This window comes from Halichoerus grypus, chromosome 15 (assembly GCF_964656455.1).
Source record: "Halichoerus grypus chromosome 15, mHalGry1.hap1.1, whole genome shotgun sequence".
NCBI classification, from domain to species: Eukaryota; Metazoa; Chordata; class Mammalia; order Carnivora; family Phocidae; genus Halichoerus; species Halichoerus grypus.
In genome coordinates, this window is record NC_135726.1 from 46,063,705 (window position 1) to 46,089,336 (window position 25,632).

The window sequence follows — 25,632 nt, forward strand, 5'->3', positions numbered from 1 at the left end:
TCTTGCTTAGTTGTTAAAACTCCTAATTGAATTAACTTAAAACTCCGCAGGAAAAGTATGCCCATTCAGGCATGAAAATTATTTTCCTCAGTTAGTACTGTGTTGTGGGACCCCAAGATCAATACTCCCTCTAAGGTTGAATGATTCTCTAGAAGAACTCACAGTGAAACAATACAAAGCAAAATTAGCAAAGAGGAAAAGTGCATGGAGTAAAGTCCAGGAAAAACCAGGTGCATAGTTCCAAGGATCCTTTCCAAGTAGAGTCACACAGGATATTAATTTCCCCTGCAACGAGTTGTGACAACACACTTGAAATGTTGCCAACCAGGGAAGAAGCTCATTAGAGACTCAGTACCTAGAGATTTTATTGTGGGCTGGTCACAAAGGCGGCTTCTGCCAGGTGCATACCAGAATTTCAGAAGGAAAGCAGGTGTTTAACATAAACTATTGATTTGTACAAACAAGCATATTGAGCCACTCTTATTAGGATAGCGGGACCCCCCTCAGGAAAACTAAGTTCTAGATGCAAGCCAAGCACCAACTGTGCAAACAGGCCTTCTAAAGATAAGAATTCTCAGGTCGGCTATGTTAAGGCTTTTCTGCACACTCCTGTCCTAAACAAAATGTCTGGCTTTCAACAACAACAACAAAAATTTAAGGCATATGAAAAGGCAAGGGAAAAAAAAAAAAAATCAAGATGCTCCCAAGAGACCAAAAAACCCAAACCAAAACAAAACAGAAGTAAACGCAGGTGTCCTTAGCTTGTTGCTGCATAACTTCACTCTCTACCTCTGTCTTTACATGGCCTTCTTTTGTATGTCTTTTCATCTTCTATTATAAAGACACTTGTCATTGGATTTAGGTCACACACAGATAATCCAGGATGAACTCGCTTAGAGATCCTTAACTTAATTGCATCTGCAAAGATCCTTTTACCAAGTAAGGTTCATGAGGGAGCAAAAGGCAAGCTGAGGACAAAGCACAAGCTGACACCGTCCCACCCCCAAGTCCTGGTAGGATATGTTGACATTCCTCAGGCACTTCTGGCTGTTGTCAGCTCTCTCACTGAACATCTGTATTCTGCCTTACCCCAAGCACATCTGCCTGGTTCTCACTCACTCACTTGGAGAGAACCTACTTTACATTTCCTCTCTTCACCACCCATGGCCTCTCTTCTTGTTCCAACTTAAAGATTTTATCCAGTTTGGTGATGTGATAGCCTATATATAGGAAAATGATATAAGACTGAATTTTAATTCAAGCACCATCCCCTAAATCAGACCGAGCCTGGGCCTTTAAGGAAGTTAACACATAAAGAGGAACAAAGTAAATAACCTTTTACCTTAAAGGTTGAGCATATGCAATCATATGGCAGAGGGTTTGAGAATACCTGAAACTTGTTATCTCAAAGCTGAATCTATTATGCCATGTAAAGTTTCTAAATATTTCAGAAATGGAAAAGAGACAGCACTTTATTTTCAAAAATTGGATTATACAGAGAGCTATCCATGTCTAATATGACTGTGTTGCTCTAGTTCTCCAGCATCACATCCCTTACAGCTTCCTCTGAACATCTTTTGTGGTTGATACTTCTGCTTGAATTGAACAATTACATCTCCGAACATTTACCCTACCATTGACCCCAATTTGCCCTACCAATTACTACAAAGAGTAAATGTCTGGGGGTAAGACTGTAGACAAAACAGGTACCCCTATAGCAAAATATACCCTGTTTAATATGTCATACTGATTTGTTATTCTATTCCAGAACAAATGGTTGGAAACTTAAGCGTTTATATAAAAATGCTACAAGTTATTTGTTATATAAATTAAAATGTAGCTTTTCCCTCTTAAAATCGGAGCTCCAGGAAGACATACCCTTATTATCGGCTTGAGGAGAAAATGAGGTTTGCAGGATTCAGATTCCTCCACCATCTCAGGCACCCATGCTGAGATGACCTACATTCAGGTGATCACATAAATACTCATACACAAACCCGCAGGGATCCAGACACTCTTGCCCCACTAGCTGCAGAACCACACACACACTCATGATGTGACCCTCCAGCCTCACAAAGCCACACATAATCTTGATCCCACTCTGTCACACTCATCAATTTTACCTGCATGCAGTTTCTCTTTCACTCAACTATCCTCCCTCCCCCCTCAACCAGTCCACATGTAATCTCACCACTGTCCCATGACGGGACCTCCTTTGTCCACTTTCACATACATGACTGGGCTTGAAGATTCCTCCCTTTCAAACTCCCCAGGCTGGTTTGGTCACAGATGCTCAGGTCCACATATGGGTTCGTTCTTCTGACAAGGTCCGCAGCAGCCTGACTCAAGAGCATTTTTGTATTCCCAGGGCAAAGCAGAATTCCGAGCACCCTCCAGGGCATTTAAGTGTGGCCAGGCCTCACCTCAGTGCCTAGAGGACACAGCTTACCTTGGCCTGGTCCATCTGGCTATTGGAGAAGTCCAGGACTGCATTTCCCAGGAGGCCGTAGGGCCAAGTATGTTGCAGGGTGAGTCGTCAAAGCCTGAGAGAGCCGCACTGGAGGCTTTGTCAATGAAAAACTGCACCAGGCAAGTTCAACAGGTAAGGAAGATTTTATTAGATTGTCGCAGTGGAGAAGAGAGACTGAACTCGACTCAATATATAACAGTAGCTGGGATTTATATCCAAGGGGCAGGGTGAGGGAGTCAGTGGATAGAAAATTACTAAGAGGAGCTTGGTGAAATAGCAAAAGCAGTGGGATTCTTGCTGAACTAGGGTCAGCAGGTCAAGGACGAGACCCAGTCAAGAAGAGAGCTCAGAGGAGCCTGACTACAGTTTGGTCGACGGAATCCTAGTCAGCTGACACTCGCGGAAGCCCCCGGTGCGCTGCTCAGCGGGAAGACACAGTTTTGTGTGAGTCCAGGCTCTTTGCCACCGGGGAGTCGAGATAGCCAGGAGACCGCGTTTTAGCAACCTGTCGTTACATCTGTACTACATCTCCCAGATGCCTCTAGGCTCAGTATCCCTCCCGCGAGAACTAGCCCCTCTCCCGAGGAGTGGGCGGGATCTTCTGGCGGCTTGGGGCAAACGGCCTCCGGGCGCTGTGGGAGCTGTCGCGTTCGACTTGTTCCAAGTAGAGTAGAGGGGGTGCTGACCCTACCGAAGGAGGCATAGGTGAGGTGGCCCGGAACCCGGGGTTGGGGCCGGCGTGTCTGGAACCTCTGGCCTGTGCGGGGTGTGTAGGGGAGCCAGCTGAGCAGGGGAGATTGTGAGGAGGGTGTGTGTCTAAATGTGACTGTGTCTCTGTCAGTGTGAGCCTGTGTACGGAACTGTGAGGGCGGGGAGGAGGGCTTGATTTGCTGTTATGATTGTTCATGTGTGATGAGGTTTAATTGTGTGACCGGGTTTTTGCGAGTGTAGTGTTCTTTGACCGCGGTTGTAAAACTGGGTGTCTTCATGGTGCGTGTGTGTTTATGACCATTTGTTGAACTGTGGGTGTGGGATGCCTTAACTGTGAGATCTGTGATTGTGTTTACCCATGGTGTATGTATTTGTGATATTATTGGTGTAGGGTGCGTGTCAATTCGTTGTTGTCACTGTGTCCCCATGAAGTGTGGCAGTGGGAATGTGAGTGTGTGGGGTGTCTTTGACTGCGATTGTGACTGTGTCTGTTCCCGTGGTGTGTATGCTTGTGTGACCATGTGCAGCCAGTTGTGTTTAGGTTTGGGGGTGCCTGTGTCCCCGTGGTTGAGTTTGTGGGACTGTGTGTCCGTATAGCACTGTAGTGTGGGACGCCTTTGTCTGCCTTTGTGACTCCAGCGCTCTGCTCCCGGGGGACCTCTGTGAGCTCGGGGACAGATTCTGCCCAGAACTGCAGTGACCCTGCTCTTGTCTTGATGCCGGTATTGAACAGGACGCCCTAGTCTTGCATGACCTAGACCTACATTTATAGGTGGCGGGCGGTTGGTTGACCTAGGCTGGCAGAAGAACCTGATGTTTCCTGACTCGTTTCTTCTTCCTCAGCTCTGCTTTGCTTGCACAGAGGCTTCCAGAGTGGAGTAAAGAATGGCTGTTGAACATCCACAAGGCTCCTGCAAGGTAGTTTGTGGTTTCCCCTTGTTTCCTGAAATCCCCTTTTCTTTGTCAGGACTTGACTTGCTTTTCTCCTCTTGAAAATTCTTGCCCATCAGGTGATTTGATCCCTGGAATTTCCCCTTTGAGAAAATGTGATTGGCTGCAAACCCTAAGCCCTTACAGGCACCTGATTTTCTCTTACTAATTTGTCAAATGGTTTAATTTTCCTTTATGCTGTCTTTTTTTAAAAATACTATTTCTTTCTATTTATAAAAGTAAGACATGAGTATTTTAAATAATTTCAGAAGTACATCTTTTGAAGAAAATTTCAATTCCCAGCTAAAACCAATGCTAACTTTTTTGTATTTTCTTCCTGGTCTGTTTTATGTATGTATATAAAATGTGATTTTTAAAAATTGAATTCATTCAACATTTACCATTATAACCTACATTTTTACATAAAATTATATTTAAGTATTTTCCCACATGATTTAGTATTTGAAACATTTTTAGAAGTTCATATTTATTTGAATTCCTGTGGCTTTTTTTTTTTCCTCTCAAATTAGATACAGAAATGGTATATCCTACTCATTTGTGCCATTTAATACATAATTATAAAGACTCACAGTAGGGAGTACCTAAGAAATAGAATACAGCCATCTCTAAAGAAACCTCTGTTGTACCCTTCCACAATCACAAACAATTGTGTTCCTCTGGTGATGACCACTGTGATCATTTCTTTGCCTTTCATTAGAACTTTAGTGTATGAATTCCAAAATCATAGGTTTAGTTTATGTGTTTTCTTTGTATGAATAGACATTCTTTTGTGTCTTTTTTCATAAAAAATATGAGCTTCATTCATGTTTCCTGTAACTACAGTTCATTTTTTTCCATTGCTGAATATATATTATCTTGCATGATAGCATCACAATTTACTGCTTATCCAGTCTACTTTTCATGGATATATGACTTGCTTCCAGTTTTTGACTGTTACAAGCGATGTGACTGTGAATATTTTGCACATATTTTGGTACATGTGTGCTTGCATTTCTTTAGCATATATGCTAAAATTGTGTTTAAATTGCTGAGGGATAGAGTTTGTATGTCTTCAGTTTTACTAGACAATGTCAAACTGTTCTCTAAAGATACTGTGCAAGGGGTGCCTGGGTGGCTCAGTCAGTCTGCCTTTGGCTCAGGTCATGATCCCAGGGTCCTGGGATCGAGCCCCACATCGGGCTCCCTGCTCAGTGAGGAGTCTTCTTCTCCCTCTCCTTCTGTGTGCTCTCTCTCTTTCTCTCAAATAAATAAATAAATAAATCTTAAAAAAAAATAAAGATACTGTGCAAGTTTTTACTTGTATCAGCAGTTTATAAAGATTTTTGCTCCACATCCATGCCAGCCCTTGACATCATTGTACTTTTAAATTTTTGCCAATTTGGTGGATGTCTAATGTTATTAATTACACATTTAATTGATATTTCCTTGATTATCAATGAAACTGAACACAAATTCTTGCCCAACCAGATGTCCTCTTTTGTAAAATGCTTGTTGAAATGTTTTTCCAATTTTTAATTGGGTTGTTTTTCTCTGATTAAAGCAGATATATATATATATATATATATATGTATGTATGTATATGTATATGTATATGTATATATATATCTTCTGTATAATAGTGACTAAATATTTTCTTCTGCTCTGGCTTGGTTTTTCATTCTGTTGCCTTTTGATGAATAGAGGTTTGGGATTTAAATGTTACAAAAGCTTTTTCAGTGGTTAGTGTTTGTTTAAGAAATTTTCTGCTACCTTGAGGTAATGAAAATTTCTTATGTTCTCTTCTAAAAGCTTTCCACTCTTTGGCTTTAACATGTAGGTCTTTACACTACCTGGAATTGATTTCTGTAGGTAGTGATGTAATTTCATTTTATCCCCCATATGGATATCCAGTTGTTCCAGTATCATTTATTGTAAAGTTCATCTTTTCTACACTGATCTGCAGTGCCATTTAGTAAAAATCAAGTGATCATATATGTCTACGTTTATTTCTGGACATTATATTCTGTTCCATTGCTCTATTTTTCTCTCCTTGCAGCAATATCATGATATTTTATTCACTGTGACTTTATAATATTTGGAGCAAGTCATCTTACCTCTTGTTCCTCAAGAGTATCTTGGCTGTTTGTGTTCCTCTGCATTTCCATATAAATTTTTTGAAATAGCTTGGTTCCACTCAAGCATCTTTTGTGATTTAGATTGAATTGCATTGTATCTATAATTGTGTGAGTAGAAATTTGGTGAATCTTCTAATAACATGAAACTCTCAGTTGTTTTAGTCTTCTTAAGGTTTTCTCAACAAGGTCTTGCTTATCTCCTGTAAATAGTCCTATGCAAATAGGAACCATATAATCCATTGTATAGTATTTCCCTTTTGCACTGACTGCCAGGAATCTGAACACTTTAAATAATGATCAGTCATAGTAATAATTTTAGCCTGTGTTTATGATATTGAGTACCTGTTACCTATGACCATTGTGTATGATTAGAAATTTTTTTTCTTTAATTCTTAGCCTCCTCAAATACATTTTTGGAAGTAGGGATATAAAAATTAGGTAGGGGGCGCCTGACTGGCTCAGTCAGTGGAGCGTGCAACTCTTTATCTTGGGGTTGTGAGTTCAAGCCCCACGTTGGGTGTAGAAATTACTTAAAATTAAAAAAAAAGGGGGCACCTCGATGGCTCAGTTGGTTAAGCGTCTGCCTTCAGCTCAGGTCATGATCCCAGCGTACTGGGATTGAGCCCCGCATCAGGCAGGGAGCCTGCTTCTCTCTCTCCCTCTGCCTCTCCCCCAGCTTGTGCTCTCGCTCTCTCTCTCAAATAAATAAATAAAATCTTTAAAAATTAAAAAAAAATAGGTATAGGGCGCCTGGGTGGCTCAGTTGGTTAAGCGACTGCCTTCAGCTCAGGTCATGATCCTGGAGTCCTGGGATCGAGTCCCACATCGGGCTCCCTGCTCGGCAGGGAGTCTGCTTCTCCCTCTGACCCTCTCATGCTCTCTCTGTCTCATTCTCTCTCTCAAATAAATAAATAAAATCTTAAAAAAAAAAAAATAGGTATAGCCTTAGCTACAGATGTAGATATCTATTGTCTAAAATTTTTATTTTAATAACATTCTGGTCCAATCAGTTCTGCTTTTTATGGTACCTTTTACTGTTCTCTCCATATTATATTTCTTTTTTAATTGTCCTTTCCTCTTCCCCCTACCTTCCGCTGTCCTTTGTCAGATAGTTTTTGCCTTTGCATCTTTGCCATCTATTCTCTTTAGTTTAAATATAGGCTTCTTCAGAATAAAAAAAAAAAAAAGAAACATCATCTCTCAGATTATTTTACCTGTGCTAGTCTCTCTGTAACATGGTGTAAAAAGCATGGGCTCTAGTATCAGATGTGGCTTCTGATCTCAGCTGCACCACCTGTGAGCTGTTGAACCTGTAAATGAGAGGTTCTTATTCTCACTTAATGTTGAGAATGAAATAAGATATGTGTAGAACACTTGGTACACATCAGAAGTTCAAGAAATGTTAGCTCCCTTTCTCCTTTACTTCTCATTCTTGGGACCTCTATATCAATTACAGTATAAAGCACTTAACTAAAGGCCTTTTGGTGGTTCCCAAAGGATTTTTTTTTAATTGAGGTACAAATGACATGTAACATTATATTAGTTTCAGAAGTACAAGATAATGATTTGATATTTGTATATATTTTGAAATGACCCCATAGTAAGTCTAGTTAATATCCATTACCATATGTAGTTTTTCTTGTGATGAGGATTTTTTAAGATTTAGTCTATTAGCAACATTGAAATATGCAGTGCAGTATTATTTACTACTCATGACTTATTTGTTTTATAACTGGAAGTTTGTACCTTTTGAACCCCTTTACCCATTTCACACTCCCACCCCCAGTCTCTGGCAACTACCAATCTGTTCTCTATGTCTACGAGCTTGGCTTTTATTTGTTTGTTTAAATTCCACTTATAAGTGAAAGTATATGGTATTTACTTTTATATGACTTACTTCACTTAGCATAATGACCTCAAAGTCCATCCATGTTGTCACAGATGGCAAGATTTCATTCTTTTTTATGACTGAATAATATTCCGATAATCTTTATTCATCCATTGTTGGTCACTGAGATTGTTTCCGTATCTTGGCTATTGTAAACAATGCTGCAGTGAACATGGGGGTGCATATATCTTTCTGAGTTCGTGTTTTCATTTTCTTTGGATAAATACTCAGAAGTGGAATTGCTGGATCATATGGTATTCTATTTTTAATTTTTTGAGAAACCTCCATACTGTTTTCCATAGTGACTACACCAATTTACATTCCTACCAGCAGGGCAAAAGGGTTCCCTTTTCTCAACATCCTTCTCAACAGATTATTTCTTATCTTTTTGATAATAGCCACTCTAACAGTTGTAAGATGATATCTCATTGTAGTTTTAATTTGCATTTCCCTGATGGTTAGTAATGTTGAGCATCATTTCATGTACTGTTGGTCATCTGTATGTCTTCTTTGGAGCAATGTTTATTCAGAACTTCTGCCCATTTTTTAAATCAGAATGTTTATTTGCTATTGAGTTGTATTACTTCTTTATATATTTTGGATATTATCATATACTCCTTTATCAGGTATATGATTTGCAAATATTTTCTCCCCTTCAGTAGGTTGCCTTTCTATTTTGTTGATGATTTACTTTGCTATTCAGAAGGTTTTTTTTTTTTTTTTTTAAGATTTTATTTATTTATTTATTTGACAGAGAAAGACACAGTGAGAGAGGGAACACAAGCAGGGGTAGTGGGAGAGGGAGAAGCAGGCTTCCTGCTGAGCAGAAAGCCCAGACATGGGGCTCAATCCCAGGACCCTGGGATCATGACCTGAGCCGAAGGCAGATGCTTAACGACTGAGCCACCCAGGCACCCTATTCAGAAGCTTTTTAGTTTGATATAGTCCACTCATTTATTTTTGCTTTTGTTGCCTTTGCTTGTGGAGGTATATCCAAAAAATCATATCCAAGACCAGTGTCAAGGAGCTAATAGCCTCTGTTTTCTTCTAGGAGTTTTATGGTTTCAGGTTTTATGTTCAAGCCTTTTTGTCCATTTTGAGTTAATTTTTTGTATGGTGTAAGATAATAATCATTCTTTTGCATGTGGCTGTCTAGTTTTTCCAACACCATTTATTAAAGAGGCTGTCCTTTCCCTTTTGTATATTTTTGGCTCCTTTGTTGAAATTAATTGGCCATAGTTTATTTCTGGGTTTGTCCGTGGGTTTATTTCTGAGTCTGTATTCTATTCCACTGATCTGTGTGTCTCTTTTTATGCCAATACCATACTGTTTTGATTACTATATCAAAACAATAATTTACTTTAAAATCAGGGAGCATGATGTGTCCAGCTTTATTATCCAAAGGATCTTAGGCAAATTTTGCTCCCCAAATGCTTTGTAAATCATTGAGACCCAGGATTATACATATTAATTCTCTTATATACATAACTTTTAACCCATTTTAAATTTGTTTTGCTGTGTGTTGGGGATCTAAATCATTTTTTTCATTTACTCAGTATTGTTCCAGTGTCTTTTATCTAGTAATAACTTATTTCCTTTTCCATTACTTTGCATTGTCTACTTGGTGCTATATTATTTAAGTAGGTTGTATTATCTAGTAAATATTTAAAAAATTTATGTCTCTGTGCTTGTACCTGTGCCATGTTAAGATCATTTCCTCTTACAAATCTTTGAATACCTGATCAAATATGCCCCTTTTCCTGAAAATAGCTGTATTCTCTGTTTCTTTCATTACAAAATAATTCTTTATTACAACAAATTTAGAAAATACAGAGAAGCAGAAATAAAAGACAAAGGCCATCTGTAGTCCTATCAATTAAAGACTGCTGTCAAATTGTTAGAGCAAATGCTTAGAATTCTTTCTTTAATGTGATCATACTATGGCCACTGACCTGTAACCCATCTTTATCATGCCAAAATACATTATGAACAACTGTCATGCTTTTACATATTTATCTTTATCATGAGTTGTAATGGTCTCATAATGTTAGCATTTTATCAAGCCCCTTTTGTTGAATATGGTTTGCTTACAAACTATTGCCTTTTTTTTTTTTTAAAGGTTTTATTTATTTATTTGACAGAGAGAGACAGAGTGAGAGAGGAAACACAAGCAGGGGGAATGGGAGAGGGAGAAGCAGGTTTCCCGCTGAGCAGGGAGCCCGATGTGGGCTCAATCCCAGGACCCTGGGATCATAACCTGAGCTGAAGGCAGACGCCCAACAACTGAGCCACCCAGGTGCCCCCAAACTGTTGCTTTTATAAACAGGTATCTCCTTAGCCTGAATGCTAGTGTTTTCCTTTTTTAATTTTATTTTTAGTTAAATCCTAATTATGTATTTTTCTTATAAAAATAATCTATATGTCATGGAGGGGCTCACATCCCATGTGACCACAGTCCCCATTCCCAGGTATCTACCTGAAGTACCCAAAGGTAGCCCCTGTTCTAAGTTAATTATTTATCCTTTTTACCTTTATTCTATGCATTTAAATATATGCACACATGTATATGGTACTGTTTTGCTACATAAAAGTATATCTATATAAAGAGAATAATAAGTATAGGCTGCAAAATGTGGAAAGTAACTACCTTATAGGGTTGGTCCAAGGTTTGAGTTGGTTCATGTAAAATCCTTAGAACAGGATTCTTAGAACGTTCACTCAGAACGTTCACTTAGTGTCAGTCATTTGGTAGTTATTGTTACTATTCTGAAACTTGGTTTTTCATTCTGTGTGAGGAATTGTACACATAAGTATAGAACTACCTCACTTTAATTGCTTCATGTAAGGCCATATTTTGTAGTACTGTGGTATGTTTAATCATTTTCTGGTTTTTAAACATTTAGTTTCATATAGTTATCACTGTGGCAATCACTGTTCCAATAAACATTTATGTATAGGCCTTCTCTAAGGTATATACTGAAAGTGAAATTATGGGGACAATAGAATACACATATTTTAAACTTCAGTTAATATTTACAAGTTAAACTTCACAATAGATTATTCACTTCATAGTACGCCTAACTCTCTCTGACAGAACCTGTTTCTCCACTTCTAGTTAGTTTACTTATGGCTACATGAGGTGCAAAAAAGAACTTGCATTTTTTTTTTTTAATTTATGCTAGTGATTCTTAACCTTGGTTACTGATGTCTGGGTCATGCCCACAGCGATTCTGATTTAATTCATCTGGGATATGGCCTGAGCATTATCATTTTTAAAAGAGCACCAGATGAGGGCGCCTGGGTGGCTCAGTTGGTTAAGCGACTGCCTTCGGCTCAGGTCATGATCCTGGAGTCCCGGGATCGAGTCCCACATCGGGCTCCCTGCTCGGCAGGGAGTCTGCTTCTCCCTCTGACCCTCTCATGCTCTATCTCATTCTCTCTCTCAAATAAATAAATAAAATCTTTAAAAAAAAAAAAAAAAAAAAAAAAAAAAAGCACCAGATGATTCTAGTATGCACAGTTGTGAATTAATGACTTAAATGCTCGTACAAAGTGACAAGAAAAAACATTGAGATTTAATTGGTCTGAAGTGGGGTTCAAGCTCTAGAATTTTTTGAAAGCTACCCAGTTGATTCTAATTGCAGTCAGAGTTAGGAACCACTGACTTAGGGAAATCATGATTCATTTTCTAGAGCTGAGTACTGTAACTATCAAAAAAACCAAAACCAAAACCATTCTGTAGCAAGTAGGTAGGGGAGGGATGAGTTTGAAGGAGGCAGGCAACAATATCTGTCATACCTGCGTTCTTGCCAGCAATTAATATTATGAAACTATCATTGTTTGGTCATTTTAGTGGTGTTTTGGGAGAAAACATAAAACATCAGTTTTCATGTTTTATCAGCAGTCTTCATGCTTTTCAAAAGCAAGTTTTGAGTTTTGTGACTTACAAATTTTAAAACTTTTGTATTCTGTTTTTATATCCTTTCCTGCCATTTTGTTACAATATTGAATTCAGATTAGTTTTATTTTATTTTTTGAAGTTTAATGTTATTAATTTTTTCTTTGTAATTTTCTTGTGTCAAGATTTTTAAAAAATATATTGGTCTCCTTTTCACTTCATTTCTAGGTATCTTATATTTCTATTTAGTTTCATATTTAACTTGAGAATTATTTAATAATATGTCTTGTTTTGGATTACTTTTAAATTTTGATTTAATCCAAACTTGCAGTAAACTTACAAGAATAGTACATAATATTCTTGTGTACTCTTTACTCAGATTCACCAACAGTTACTTTTGCCCCATCTGCATGATAATTCCTGTATGTGCTTGTAGTTCTCTCTATATATGCATGTGCCCACACACACATACGCAATGCACACGTTTTACCTGAACTATTTAAGAATAAGTTGTGGAGGGGTGCCTGGGTGGCTGTCGGTTAAGCGTCTGCCTTCAGCTCGGGTCATGATCCCAGGGTCCTGGGATCGAGCCCTGCATTGGGCTCCCTGCTCAGCAGGGAGCCTGCTTCTTCCTCTCCCTCTGGTGCTTCCCCTGCTTGTGTTCTCTCACTCTCTCTGTTAAATAAATAAATAAAATCTTAAAAAAAAATAAGTTGTGGAAATTTGCTTCTTTACTTTTAAACATGTCAGTGTATTATTTTCTCAGAACAAGAATATTCTCTTACATGACCACAGTACACTTATTAAAATAAGAAATTTAAACAATTACAGTACTCTTACTTAACAGTCTATATTCAAGATTTTTCACTGGTCCTAATAATGTTTTTTTGTAGTACTCACTGTGCCCTCATCCTCTGTTACCAGGCACTGTCCAGGATACAGTCTAGGATCACACATTGAATTTAGTATCATCTCTCTTTTAGTCTTCTTTAATCTGGAAGAGTTGCAGTGCCAGGATTGTCCGATCCTAAGTTTCCATATGTATGTGAGTGTATTCCTGGCTCAGTCTTCTGTGCCATAGTTCTCTAATTTTTTCTCTGTGCCAATGCCACAGTCAGTGAGTATTGTTTCCTAGTAAGTCTTTTTAAAAAAAAAAAATTTTTTTTAAGATTTTATTTATTTATTTGAGAGAGAGAATGAGAGACAGAGAGCACAAGAGGGAAAAGGGTCAGAGGATCAGAGGGAGAAGCAGACCCCCCGCTGAGCAGGGAGCCTGATGCTGGACTCCATCCGGGGACTCCAGGATCATGACCTGAGCCGAAGGCAGTCGCTTAACCAACTGAGCCACCCAGGCGCCCTAAAAAAAATTTTTTTTTTAAAGATTTATTTATTTGAAAGACAGAGAATGAGAGAGAGCACATGAGAGGGGGGAGGGTCAGAGGGAGAAGCAGACTCGCTGCTGAGCGGGGAGCCCGATGCGGGACTCGATCCTGGGACTGCAGGATCATGACCTGAGCCTAAGGCAGTCGCTTAACCAACTGAGCCACCTAGGCGCCCGCCTAGTAAGTCGTGACATCTGGTAGAGTGAGTCCTTCCAGCTTATTTTTAAGGAGTGTCCCGTAGTCTTCTATATGTAAGTTAGAAAATCATCTTGTCAAGATCCATGAAAAACTTGTGATTTTTGTTACAATTGCAGTAAATGTATAGATTACTCAGGAGAATTGATAGCTTTACAAAATTGATGCTTCCTTTTAATAAGAAATGACATTTCCATGTATTTAGGTGTTGTTTAATATTTCAGTCCACTTTATAATTCTGTTCACATATTATACATTTCTAAGTACTTTGCATTGGTACTATTTGTAATAAAATGTATTTTCATTTTCATATTTTATTTTATTAAAGATTTTTTATTTATTTATTTGACAGAGAGAGAGATAGTGAGAGCAGGAACACAAGCAGGGGGAGTAGGAGAGGGAGAAGCAGGCTTCCCACCAAGCAGGAAGCCTGATGCGGGGCTCGATCCCAGGACCCTAGGACCATGACCTGAGCCGAAGGCAGACGCTTAACGACTGAGACATCCAGGCGCCCCTATATTTTATTTTTTTAAAGTAACCTCTGTACTCAATGTGGGGCTCAAACTCATGATCCCAAGATTAAGAGTTGCCTGCCCTACTGACTGAGCCAGCCAGACACCCCTAAATAAAATGTATTTTTCTAACTTTGTTGCTGGTATGTAGAGATGCAGTTGACCTTTGTTTTCTGGTTTATTTCTGAGAGTTCTGCAAAATCTTTTACTAAATATAACAATCTGTTAGAGAATCTTTTGCATTTTTTCCTTGTAGGCAATCATAAGATCTGCAAACATCAGTTTTGTTTCTTGCTTTCCAGTGGTTTATATATTTTACTTGCTATAACTTTTAAGGACATGCACTTAACTTTTTCATCATTTAGTATGTTCTTTCCTGTATTTTGTAGGTACCATTCATCAGTATAAGGAAATTTCCTTCTACTCACAGGTTTTTAAGTTCTTTTTTTTCTGTTTAATAATTGGATGTTGAATTTCATCAAATTATTCTCTGTTTATTGGAGATAATTGTGCTTTTTCTCTTTAATCTCTTAACAAAGTTAATTATGTTAATATATTTTCTAATGTTAAAGGAATCTTCCTTGAATAAAATAAACTTAGTTATAATCTTTTCTTTTTTATTACTTACTGTATTGTTTGCTAGAATTTTGTTTTCAATATTTATATCTATATTCGTAAGTTAAATCAGCCTGAAATTATTCTCTTTTATAGTCATTTTCTTTTTATTATTATTATTATTTTTTAATTTTATTATGTTATGTTTATAGTCATTTTCTTATTTGGCATCATGGCTATACTAGTTTTAGCAGATAAATTGGGGAATGTACCCTCTTTTTTTTTATTTGAAGTTAAAAGTTTTGTACATTCAGGCATGTATAAAATATATTCTAGGTTTGAATTTAGTAGAGTGTATTCCCCCCAGGTCTCCAAGAGATGAGAAGATAAATGTGACATATGGAGCACTGTCTTTATTGCCCATCAGTGCACCTTCAACAACACAGTGCTATGTCCAGGAGACCATGAAATATGCCCAGGAGGGTGTCCTTTATATATAACATGACTACTTCTTGCAAAAAGACAAAGGAAAGTGTAGTAAGCTCTAATAATTTTCTAAATACTCATCTTGCCTTTTTTTAAAAAAAATAAAGGATAATTCTTTAAAGTATATTATACAAATAGACTGGGTTAAGTTGGCTGTGCTTTTCTCTGAAAAGCAAAAAAAAAAAAAGATCAAATACATCATAATATGATGCTAATTTAAAACTAGATCAATCTCTGTTCACTGATTATTGTATAATCAGATGGGACCTTTGGGAAGGATAAGACATTTGAGAGCCTTACTAGCTGAACCAATGAACACCAACTGATTTTTCTGAGTTCTATAGATCTAGGAGCACCTGGCTGCTCAGTCAGAAGAGCATGAGACTCTTGATCTTGGGGCTGTGAGTTTGAGTTGTTGAGTGTAGAGATTGCTTAAATAAATAAAGTTTTTTAAAAAGTTACATAGATCTAGGTCTCTGGGACAGAAGCCAACAGTGATGACCCATTACAACTTCAGGCAATGTATTTTTAACTCTAGAGATACAGCACCATTTATAGAGAATAACCTCTTTTGGCTCTTATTGGTGCAGTCAGAAAGAGGAGTTTAGAGACATCCAAGAAAGATGACTTACCTCAGGAGGAATTTGTGTCTCTGTTTCTCAAATCATATATAGATTTTGAACATAAAAGAAGAATGTCGTACTCCCTTCCCCAATATTGGTATGCTTGTCATATATTGCCACTTATGTTTATGTTAAATCATTTTATAAAGTTGTGATATCTTAAAACAATAAGATTTAAAATGAAATTCTGATACAATTATAATAGAGAATCAGGAGCAAAAAAGTAATAGGTTATCTGACAATTCACTGGATGAAATGTCCAACATAACACTTTATTTGATTTTGTGGACTTACACAAAATAACTGTATAGCATAATAAGATAGGGATAATTGATAAATGAAAATGCCATTTCTTGAGCTTTATTATGTGCAAGGTACTATATGTAGCACCTTAGAAACTGATAAATTTTTTGCCAATATTCTATAGAGGAGGAAACTGAGTTTTAGTGGGGCAAATAATTTACCCAAGGATGTAAGTGTTGGGACCTAGATTTTAGGACCTGGATTGAAAGCTGGGTTTGTCAGACTTCAGAGCCAATGATCTTAACCAAGATAGTTTGGATCTAAATCTCCAGGAAAGATAAAAAAATAAAATTAGCTAACATATATATCATGGACAAAATGGAAGTTTATTCTCACTTAGGGAAAGGCAGTTTTCTTGAATTGTCTCAAACTCTTCTTTTCAGTTGTACTAAGAAAAGCGAGATTAGTCTCGCTAAATAGTGCTGTACACGTACAATGATTCTTACTTAAACAACACACACACACATATATATGTGGATATATAATTTGTGTATATATACTTTGATGGGGGGGGTTAGTCGGATTCTCCAAGGAATCAGAACCGATGGGAAATATATAAATATATAATAAGGAATTGTGTCATGCAATAATGGAGGCTGACAAGCCCCAAGATCTACAGTCCGCAAGCTAGAGAACTGAAGAGCTGATGGTAGAGTTCCAGTCCAAAGGCCAGCAAGCTTGAGATCTGGGAAGTGTTACTGTTTCAGTTTGAGTCTAGATGCAGGAGGAAAACCGATGGCCGAGCTAGAAAGCAGTCATGCAGGAGAAATTCCCTTTATTCACTGGGGGATCAGACTTTTGTTCTGTTCAGGCCTTCAGTTGATTATATGAGGCCCACCCACATTAGGAAGAGCAATCTGCTTTACTCAGTCACTTACTCACAAGTCAATTTACTTATTTAAATGTTGAACTCATTCAAAAACACCCTCACAGAGACACTCAGTAGTGCGTCTGCCTTCGGCTCAGGTCATGATCCCAGAGTCCTGGGATCGAGCCCCACATCAGGCTCCCTGCTCCGCAGGAAGCCTGCTTCTCCCTCTCTCCCTTTACTTGTGTTCCCTCTCTCGCTCTGTCTCTGTCAAATAAATAAATAAAATCTTAAAAAAAAGAAACAGTAATATTTGACCAAAAAATATATTTTTAAAATAATAACCCATATAACCATCACACAGTTTAAAAAATACTTTGCTGTTACCTCAAATCCCTCTGCCTGCCCAAACAAAATTAATCTTTTTTTATTTCCTACAAAAAGACTTTTGTAAAAATAATTCCTCTGCTATTATAGACATCCATTTTACCAACTTTTTGTGACAACCTAAGGAATGTTTTATAATTTTGCCTGCTTTTAAACTTTATATAAATTAAATCATACTGTGTGTTTTGTTAATTTTGTGTTTAATATTTTTATTTATTTATTTATTTATTTAAAGATTTTATTTATTTATTTGAGAGAGAGAGAGACACAACAAGAGAGGGAACACAAGCAGGGGGAGTGGGAGAGGGAGAAGCAAGCCTCCCGCCGAGCAGGGAGCCCGATGCAGGGCTTGATCCCAAGACCCTGGTATCATGACCTGAGCCGAAGGCAGACGCTTAATGACTGAGCCACCCAGGCGCCCCTGTTTAATATTTTTAAAATGAATTCATATGGAATAGTTTAGATGTATCTTGTTTATTTTCACTGCTGCATGCTATTTCATTTCAATAGCTGTATGACTATATCGTACTTTACTTTATCCAATATATATTTTTTGTGGATATTGGGGTTTTCATCTATTTGCTCTTAATAGAAACTGTTGCTGCTATCAACATTCTAGTGTATGTTTTTCCTAGGAGTGTAATTGCTGAATCATAGGAATATGTATATTAACCTAAATAATACCAAACTGTTTCAGAGTGGTTCTGAGATTCTGTTTCTAACAATGTATGTTTACCTACTGCTTCACATCTTTGCCAAGATTTGGAATCCTTACACTTTTTATCCGATGTATTTATAGTGATCTGTCATTATGGTTTTAATTTACAATATCTTAATTAGTAATGAAACAGCATCTTTTCATTCCAGTTTTCTTTTGGCTTCTTTTTTTCAAAGGTTTTTCTTGTTTAGGTGAATTCACATAATAGTTAACCATTTTAAAGTATACAATTCAGTTGTAGTTAGTGTAAATTCCATGGTATTTAACCTGTCTTCACAATGTTGTGCATACATCAGATCTCTCTAGTTTCAAAATTTTCTTCACCCCATAAAACACCCTTAGCTGTTTGAAGCACAAAACCTTTAACTTTGATGAATTAAAATGTATTTTTTTATTATTTGTACTTTGAAAAGTACAAGAAATACTTACCAAGTACTTGTAATAGTATAATTACTAAGAATATATTGCCAATTCCAAGGTCATAAAGATTTATAAATCCCTGTGTTTTCTTAAAAGAGTTTGATATAGGGGCGCCTTGGTGGCTCAGTTGGTTAAGTGTCTGCCTTCAGCTCAGGTCATGATCCCGGGGTCCTGGGAGCGAGCCCCGTGTTGGGCTTCCTGCTCATCGGGGAGCTTGCTTCTCCCTCTCCCTCTGCCCCTCCACCCTGCTTGTGCTCTCTCTTTCTCTCGCACTCTCTGTCTCTCTCTCTCAAATAAATAAATAAAATCTTAAAAAAAAGTTTTATGGATTAGCTCTTATATTTAGGCTATTGATCCATTTTGGCTTAATTTTTTTAATGTTAAGCCAATTTTTATGAAAGAGGGCTTTACATTTTTTAAAATTCTAGTACAATTAACATACAGTGTTATATTAGTTTCAGGTGTACAATATAGTGATTCAACAATTCTATACATTACTCAGTGCTCATCACAATAAGTATACTGTTAATCCCTTTCAGATATTTCATCCATCCCCCTACTGACCTCTCCCCCGATAATCACCAGTTTGTTCTGTATATTTGAGTCTTTTTTTGTTTGTCTTTTTTTCTTTCTTTGTTTTGTTTCTTAAATTCCACATATGAGTGAAATCATATGGTATTTGTTTTTGACTGACTTATTTCACCTAGCATTATACTCTCTAGATCCATCCATGTTGTTGCAAATGGCAAGATTTTATTCTTTTTTATGGCTGAGTAATATTCCATATATATATATATCACATCTTTATCCATTCATCTATTTTTTTTTAAAGATTTTATTTATTTATTTGACAGAGAAGGAGAGAGAGAGCACACAAGCAGAGGCAGAGGGAGAGGGAGAAGCAGACTCCCCACCGAGCAGGGAGCCTGATGCGGGACTCGATCCCAGGACCCTGGGATCATGACCTGAGCCAAAGGCAGACGCTTAACGACTGAGCCACCCAGGCACCCCTGTCCATTCATCTATTGATGGACATTTGGGTTGCTTCTATAATTTGGCTATTGTAAATAATGCTGCAGTAAACATAGGAGTGCATAGATCTTATTTTTCCTTTTCTTTTTTATTTTTTTTAATTTAAATTCAATTAGTTAACATATGGTTTCAGAGGTAGAGGTCAGTGATTATGTATCAGTCTTATGTAATACCCAGTGCTCATTACATCATGTGCCCTCCTTAATGTCCATCACCCAGTTACCTCACCCCCCACCCTGTCCCCTCCAGCACCCCTGTTTGTTTCCTATGAATAAGAGTCTCTTTGGTTTGTCTCCCTCTCTGATTTTGTCTTGTTTTATTTTTTCCTCTCTTCCCCTATGATCCTCTGTTTTGTTTCTTAAATTCCACATACAAGTGAGGTCATATGATAATTGTCTTTCTCTGATTGACTTATTTCATTTAGCATAATACCCTCAAGTTCTATCCACGTCATTGCAAATGGCAAGATTTCAATTTTTTTCGTGGCTGAGTAGTATTCCATAGTGTGTGTATATCACATCTTCTTTATCCATTCATCTTGTTGATGGACATCTGGGCTATTGTGGACATTGCTGCTATAAACACTGGGGTACAGGTGCCCCTCCGGATCATTACATTTGTATCTTTGGGGTAAATACCCAGTAGTGCAATTGCTGGGTCATAGGGTAGCTCTATTTTCAACATTTTTTTTTTTTTTAAAGATTTTATTTATTTGACAGAGAGAGATAGTGAGAGCAGGAACACAAGCAGGGGAGTGGGAGAGGGAGAAGCAGACTTCCCGCGGAGCAGGGAGCCCGATGCGGGGCTTGATCCCAGGACCCTGGGATCATGACCTGAGCCGAAGGCAGACGCTTAACAACTGAGCCACCCAGGCACCCCTATTTTCAACTTCTTGAGGAACCTCCATACTGTTTTCTGGAGTGGCTGCACCAGCTTGCATTCCCACCAACAGTGTACGAGGGTTCCCCTTTCTCTGCGTCCTCGCCAACATCTGTCCTTTCCTGACTTGTTAATTTTAGACATTCTGACTAGTGTGAGGTGATAGATCTTTTTGAATTAGTGTTTTCATATTCTTTGGTTAAATACCCAGTAGCGAAATTACTGAATCATAGGGTCATTCTACTTTTAATTTTTTTGAGGCATCTTCATACTGTTTCCCACAGTGTCTGCACAGTTTGCATTCCCACCAACAGTGCCCGAAGGTTCCTTTTTCTCCACATCCTCGCTAACACTTGTTGTTTCTTTTTTACTGATTCTAGCTATTCTGACAGGTGTGAGATGATATCTCATTGTGGTTTTCACTTGCATTTCCCTGATGATGAGTGATGTTGAGCATCTTTTCATGTGTCTGTTGGCCATCTATAAGTCTTCTTTAGAGAAATGTCTGTTCATGGGTTCTGCCCAATTTTTAATTGGATTATTTTGTTTTGGGGTGTTGAGTTGTGTAAGTCCTTTATATATTTTGGATACTAGCCCTTTATTGGTTATGTCATTTGAAAATATCTTCTTCCATTCAGTAGGTTGTCTTTTAGTTCTCTTGATTGTTTACTTTGCTGTTATTTTGATGTAGTTTATTTTTGCTTTTATTTTCCTTGCCTCAGGAGATAAGCATCATGAAAAATGTTGCTGTGGCTGATGTTGGAGAAATTATGCTTGTTCTCTCTTCTAGGATTTTTATGGTTTCTGGTCTCACATTTAGGTCCTTAATCCATGTTGAGTTTATTTTTGTGTATAGGTTAAGAAAGTGCGTCCAGTTTCATGAGTTAATTTTTTATATGAAGTGAGATTGAGGGTTTGACTTCATTCTTTTGCATATGTTTATCCAGTTGTCCTAGCACCATTTGTTAAAGAAATGTTTCTTTCCCCCTTGAATGGACTTGTCATCCTGTTGAAAATCAATTGGTCATAGGCATTTAGGTTTATTTCTAGGTTCTCAGTTCTATCCCATTGGTTTATATATCTATGCTAGTTGTGTCAGTATCACAATATTTTGATTACTATAACTTTTTGTTAGTAAGTTTTGAAATCAGGAGGTAATCTTCATACTTTGTTTTTCTTTTGCAATATTGTTTGGCTATTCAGGGCCCATTCCATGTGAATTTGAGGATCATCTTTTCATTTCTCCAAAAACACCATTGAAATTTTGATAGAGGTTGCGGTGAATCTGCAGATTGCTTTGAGTTTTGCCATCTTTTAACACTACTAAGTTTTCCAGTCCATGCATGTAGGATATTATTCTGTTTTAACCCCAAGTGGTTACTTCAGTTGAATTCTGTCACTAACCACCCTGAGTTAGTGTCAGACTCCACAGGTTTTAACTGTTTACTCTCCCTTCTTTAGACCAGCTGGCTACAAATCTGGTTGGGAAGAAAAAGAAAGACTTCCCCCTCCCACCAAGTTTAATAAGTTTACTAGAATAACTCTTAGAATTCAGGAAAGCACTATACTCAAAATTAAAGTTTTATTATAAATAATAAGGATATAAATCAGGAGTAGATGAAGAGATACATAAGCAAAGTTGGGAAGGAACCCAAATACAGTTTCTGTAGAATTTCCTTGTGGAATTAGAGTACATTACCTTTCTGGTTCATCAGTGTGTTCATCAGCCAGAAAGTTCTACAGAGCTTCAGTGTCCAGACTTTTTATTGGGGTTCCATTATGTGGCATGAATGATTAATCATTGGCTGCATGATTGAACTCAATCTCCAGTTTCACTCCCCTCTTCCAGAGGTTGGGTTGACCACCTCCAGTGCTCAAGCTCCCTACACAGGCACACCATGAGTTACATCATTAGCACAAACTCAGGTGTGAGCCAATAACAAAGACACTTCTATCACTTGGGAAATTCCAAGGGTTTTAGAAACTATGATCTAGAAACCTGGGACAAAGACCACACAAATTCTTTATTATATAACAGATATCTTCTTATTTATTTAGTGGTTCCTTTTCTCTTGGATCATTTAGCTTCTTATTAATGATTTGAAAAAGATCTTTATATTTTGGATACTAGGTTTTTGATAACTATTTTATAAATATCTTCTCCCATTATAAGGCTTATTTCTTTACTCTTTATCATGGATTTATTCATAACTGAGGTATGAGTCATGTGTACTTTGTTCTACAACTTTATTTTCTAAGTAATTAATATTGCCTGTTTTTTAAGGGAGGGTGATTCCTGGTTGTCCATATAACTATCTCTAATTTATACTCAAAGTCTTTCAGAAAATAAATTTTTGGTAAATCTGTCAGGTTCCTGAGTTTAGACAGCCCTCCTACAATCCTTTGTTCTTTTCTGCCAACTATTATTTTAAATTTTGCCTTTTTGAATTCTGTGTTCATCTACTGTGTTGAGTTTTTATTTCTTGGATTTCATGTCTTCTTGTTTTTTGACTGACTCCAAGAAAACTTCAATTGTCAAAATCGGTTTTGGGGTGCCTGGGTGACTCGGTTAAGCGTCTACCTTCAGCTCAGGTCATGATTCCAGGGTCCTAGGATTGAGCCCTGTGTTAAGCTCCTTGCTCAATGGGGAGTCTGCTTCTCCCTCTCCCTCTGTCCCTCCCACTACCCCTCCACTAGTGCACACACACACTCTCTCTCTCTCAAAGTCTTTTATAAAAATTGGTTTTTGATATAGGTGGCATATAAGAATGGATGAATGTGTTAAACTTGTGAGTTCTAGTATATCTGAAAAGGGCTTTTTCACCCAGTACATTGGTTCTTTTGCAGGATAGGAATTCTATGTGAAATTACTTTTCTTTAGAATTTTGTAGTTATGACTTCTGGCTTAGAATATTGAGAACTCCAAAGCCATTTTCATTCCTGCATTTTTATTTATGCCCTATTTTTAATCTTTGGAACCTTTTATGGTCTTTTCTTTGTTCCTCGTGTCCTGGAACCCAATGTAACATCTATGTTGGTGTGAATCATTTTTATTCTTTATTCTAGGTATCAAGTGAGTCCATTGAATGTGGAGATTCATGTCCTTCAAGTCTGGAAAATTTCTTAAATACTACTTTCTAAAACAATCTGTAATTTCTGTTTTCTTTGAAAATTATCTAATATACAGCAAAATTGAAAGAATATTCCAGTGTACCCTATATACCCTATTTAGTCATCACCTAAAATTGCCAATTGTTAACATTTTGCCACATTTGCTCTTTCTCAACACACACGCACACACGCACACACATATTCCCCACCCCCCAGAATCATCTTGTATAATAAGTTGTATTATACATCTTGTATAATAAGCTGGGGACTGTGGACATTTTACCCTTAATACTTTTGGCATGCATTTCCTAGGTATAAGGACATTTTTCCAGACAATAACAATGACATAGCAAATCTGAAAATTTACATTAACTCATTAATATCACCTCAAACATTTCATGTTCAAGTATTTCCAGTGGTTCCCAAAAAAGTTTTCTTTAGCTGGTGTAATGTTTTTTGTTCATTTACTTGGTCACTTGTTTGTTTGATCTAGGATCCAATCAAGATTCATGTATTATTTTAGATGTTGCGTCTCTTTAGTCTCTTTTAATCTAGAACAGGCTTTCATTTTTTGTTTGTTTGTTTGTTTAATATGACACTGAATGTTTTAGACAATTCAGGACAGTTGTCTTATAGATTGTCTTAACAACCTCCATTTGTCTGATGGCTTTCTCATGGAAATCGGAGGCTTAGATTCAGCTTAAGTATTTGGCAAGCATAGGATGTAGGATGGTGTACCTTTTATTGCATTACATTGGGAGACACAGGTTGTTGCACTATTGGTGATGCCCAATTTTTTTAACTTAAGGTTAAAGGTGGTGAATACTAAATCTTCCCAGTATAAAGGTATATTTTTCCCTTTACAATTAGTAAATAGCCTGTGGAGTGATACTATGAGACCAGTGAGTATCCGTTTTCTCAACAACCATTCACTTTCTGGTTTTAGGATTTACTGAGAATCCTTGCCTGAATTAGTGTTTAGATTAGATTAGATTGGTGTTTTCAAAATGATAATTTTCAGATTTCTTGATTCCTTCTAGCACCCTGCCTGACACTTGGCAGATGCTTAGCACACTTTTAAAAATGTTCTCTTTCCATTAGATATTGAGCTGCCTTGCATGACCTTCCAATTTTCATTCATTTTCCATTTCCATATCTTCTTGTACTTTCTAAAGAGATTTTTCATTTATCTTTTAATCTTTGTAATTATTTGTTTTTATTCCCACTTTATATTTTCATTTCCTAAGATTCTTTCTTTATCTCATTCCTTTTATGTCATCCTATTTTTCTACCATGTAAAATAACTTCTCACGTCCCTCTTAGGATATTAATAGTGGTTTCTGAAATTTTTCTTGTTTTCTTATGTAGTTTCTCTTCTACGTTCTTTGGGGTTTGTTTATTTAATCTTTTTTTACATATAGGTTTTCCTTAAATATGTGATGGTATTTGCCTCTCTGTAGTTTAGAGCAGACATTATGAACCTGACTTAACTTTTTGTATGCCAACTGGTAAATTTCTGTAAGTACATAGTGCCCCCATTTTTTAAGCCTTTCTGGGGGTTCTGCAGCATAAATCCTCCTCCTCTGGGTTTTCTTTACTTTTTGAGTTAGGTTTCATCATTCTTTGGTTTGTTAAGTTAGTCATCATTTATTTTTCGAACTTCAGAAGTTTTGTTGCTTCTATCTCCTCCTTAATTCTCTTTGCCTGAGCATTTGGTCCTTTTTTAAAAATCCATTTCATTGGTTTTAGTGAAGCTTTTAAAAGGACAGGAAAAACTGCATGTGATCCACTTGTCCTCTTTGAGAGAAAGTATTCTCTTTCTAGAGAAATCTTGTTTTTACATGTTTATTTTTAAGGATAATGATTTTTGAAACTAATTTATTATATTAGGCATTCATTAAATGTATCTTGATCTTTTTGCATGTGCCAGAATTCAAGTCGATTAAAGTAACAGACCTTGGTTATCCTTCCTTCCTGAAGGCTGGCTCTACTGTAGCAGACAGACATTAAGCAAACATTCAAATATGAAGTTTGCAATTGTAGGAGACAAATGTGTAATCAACCCTTACCAGAACAAAATACAAAGAATGGAAGGAAAAAAACGGGGGAAAGTGCTTTGAGAGGTAATGGTGGGATGTGCATAATTAAGATTGAGTATTCAGAAAAGATCTTTATTAGGATATGCCACG

At 37.2% G+C, this 25,632-nt stretch overlaps 2 protein-coding genes across 2 annotated transcripts in view; both read left to right on the top strand.

Annotated features, from left to right (window-relative positions):
- The first annotated feature begins 3,111 nt into the window (after window positions 1-3,111).
- Window positions 3,112-25,632, top strand: part of LOC118553132 (uncharacterized) — a 62,150-nt gene continuing 39,629 nt past the window's right edge. Inside the window, exons 1-2 of the mRNA XM_078063284.1 lie at window positions 3,112-3,175; window positions 4,025-4,099. Of these exons, the coding sequence (XP_077919410.1) occupies window positions 4,067-4,099 (33 nt within the window). The 5' untranslated portion in view covers window positions 3,112-3,175; window positions 4,025-4,066. The remainder of the gene's footprint in view (window positions 3,176-4,024; window positions 4,100-25,632) is intronic.
- The window catches only part of ZNF345 (zinc finger protein 345), a 29,945-nt gene continuing 7,428 nt past the window's right edge, over window positions 3,116-25,632 (top strand). Inside the window, exons 1-2 of the mRNA XM_036114376.2 lie at window positions 3,116-3,175; window positions 4,025-4,099. The gene's annotated coding sequence lies outside the window, so the exon portion shown is untranslated. The remainder of the gene's footprint in view (window positions 3,176-4,024; window positions 4,100-25,632) is intronic.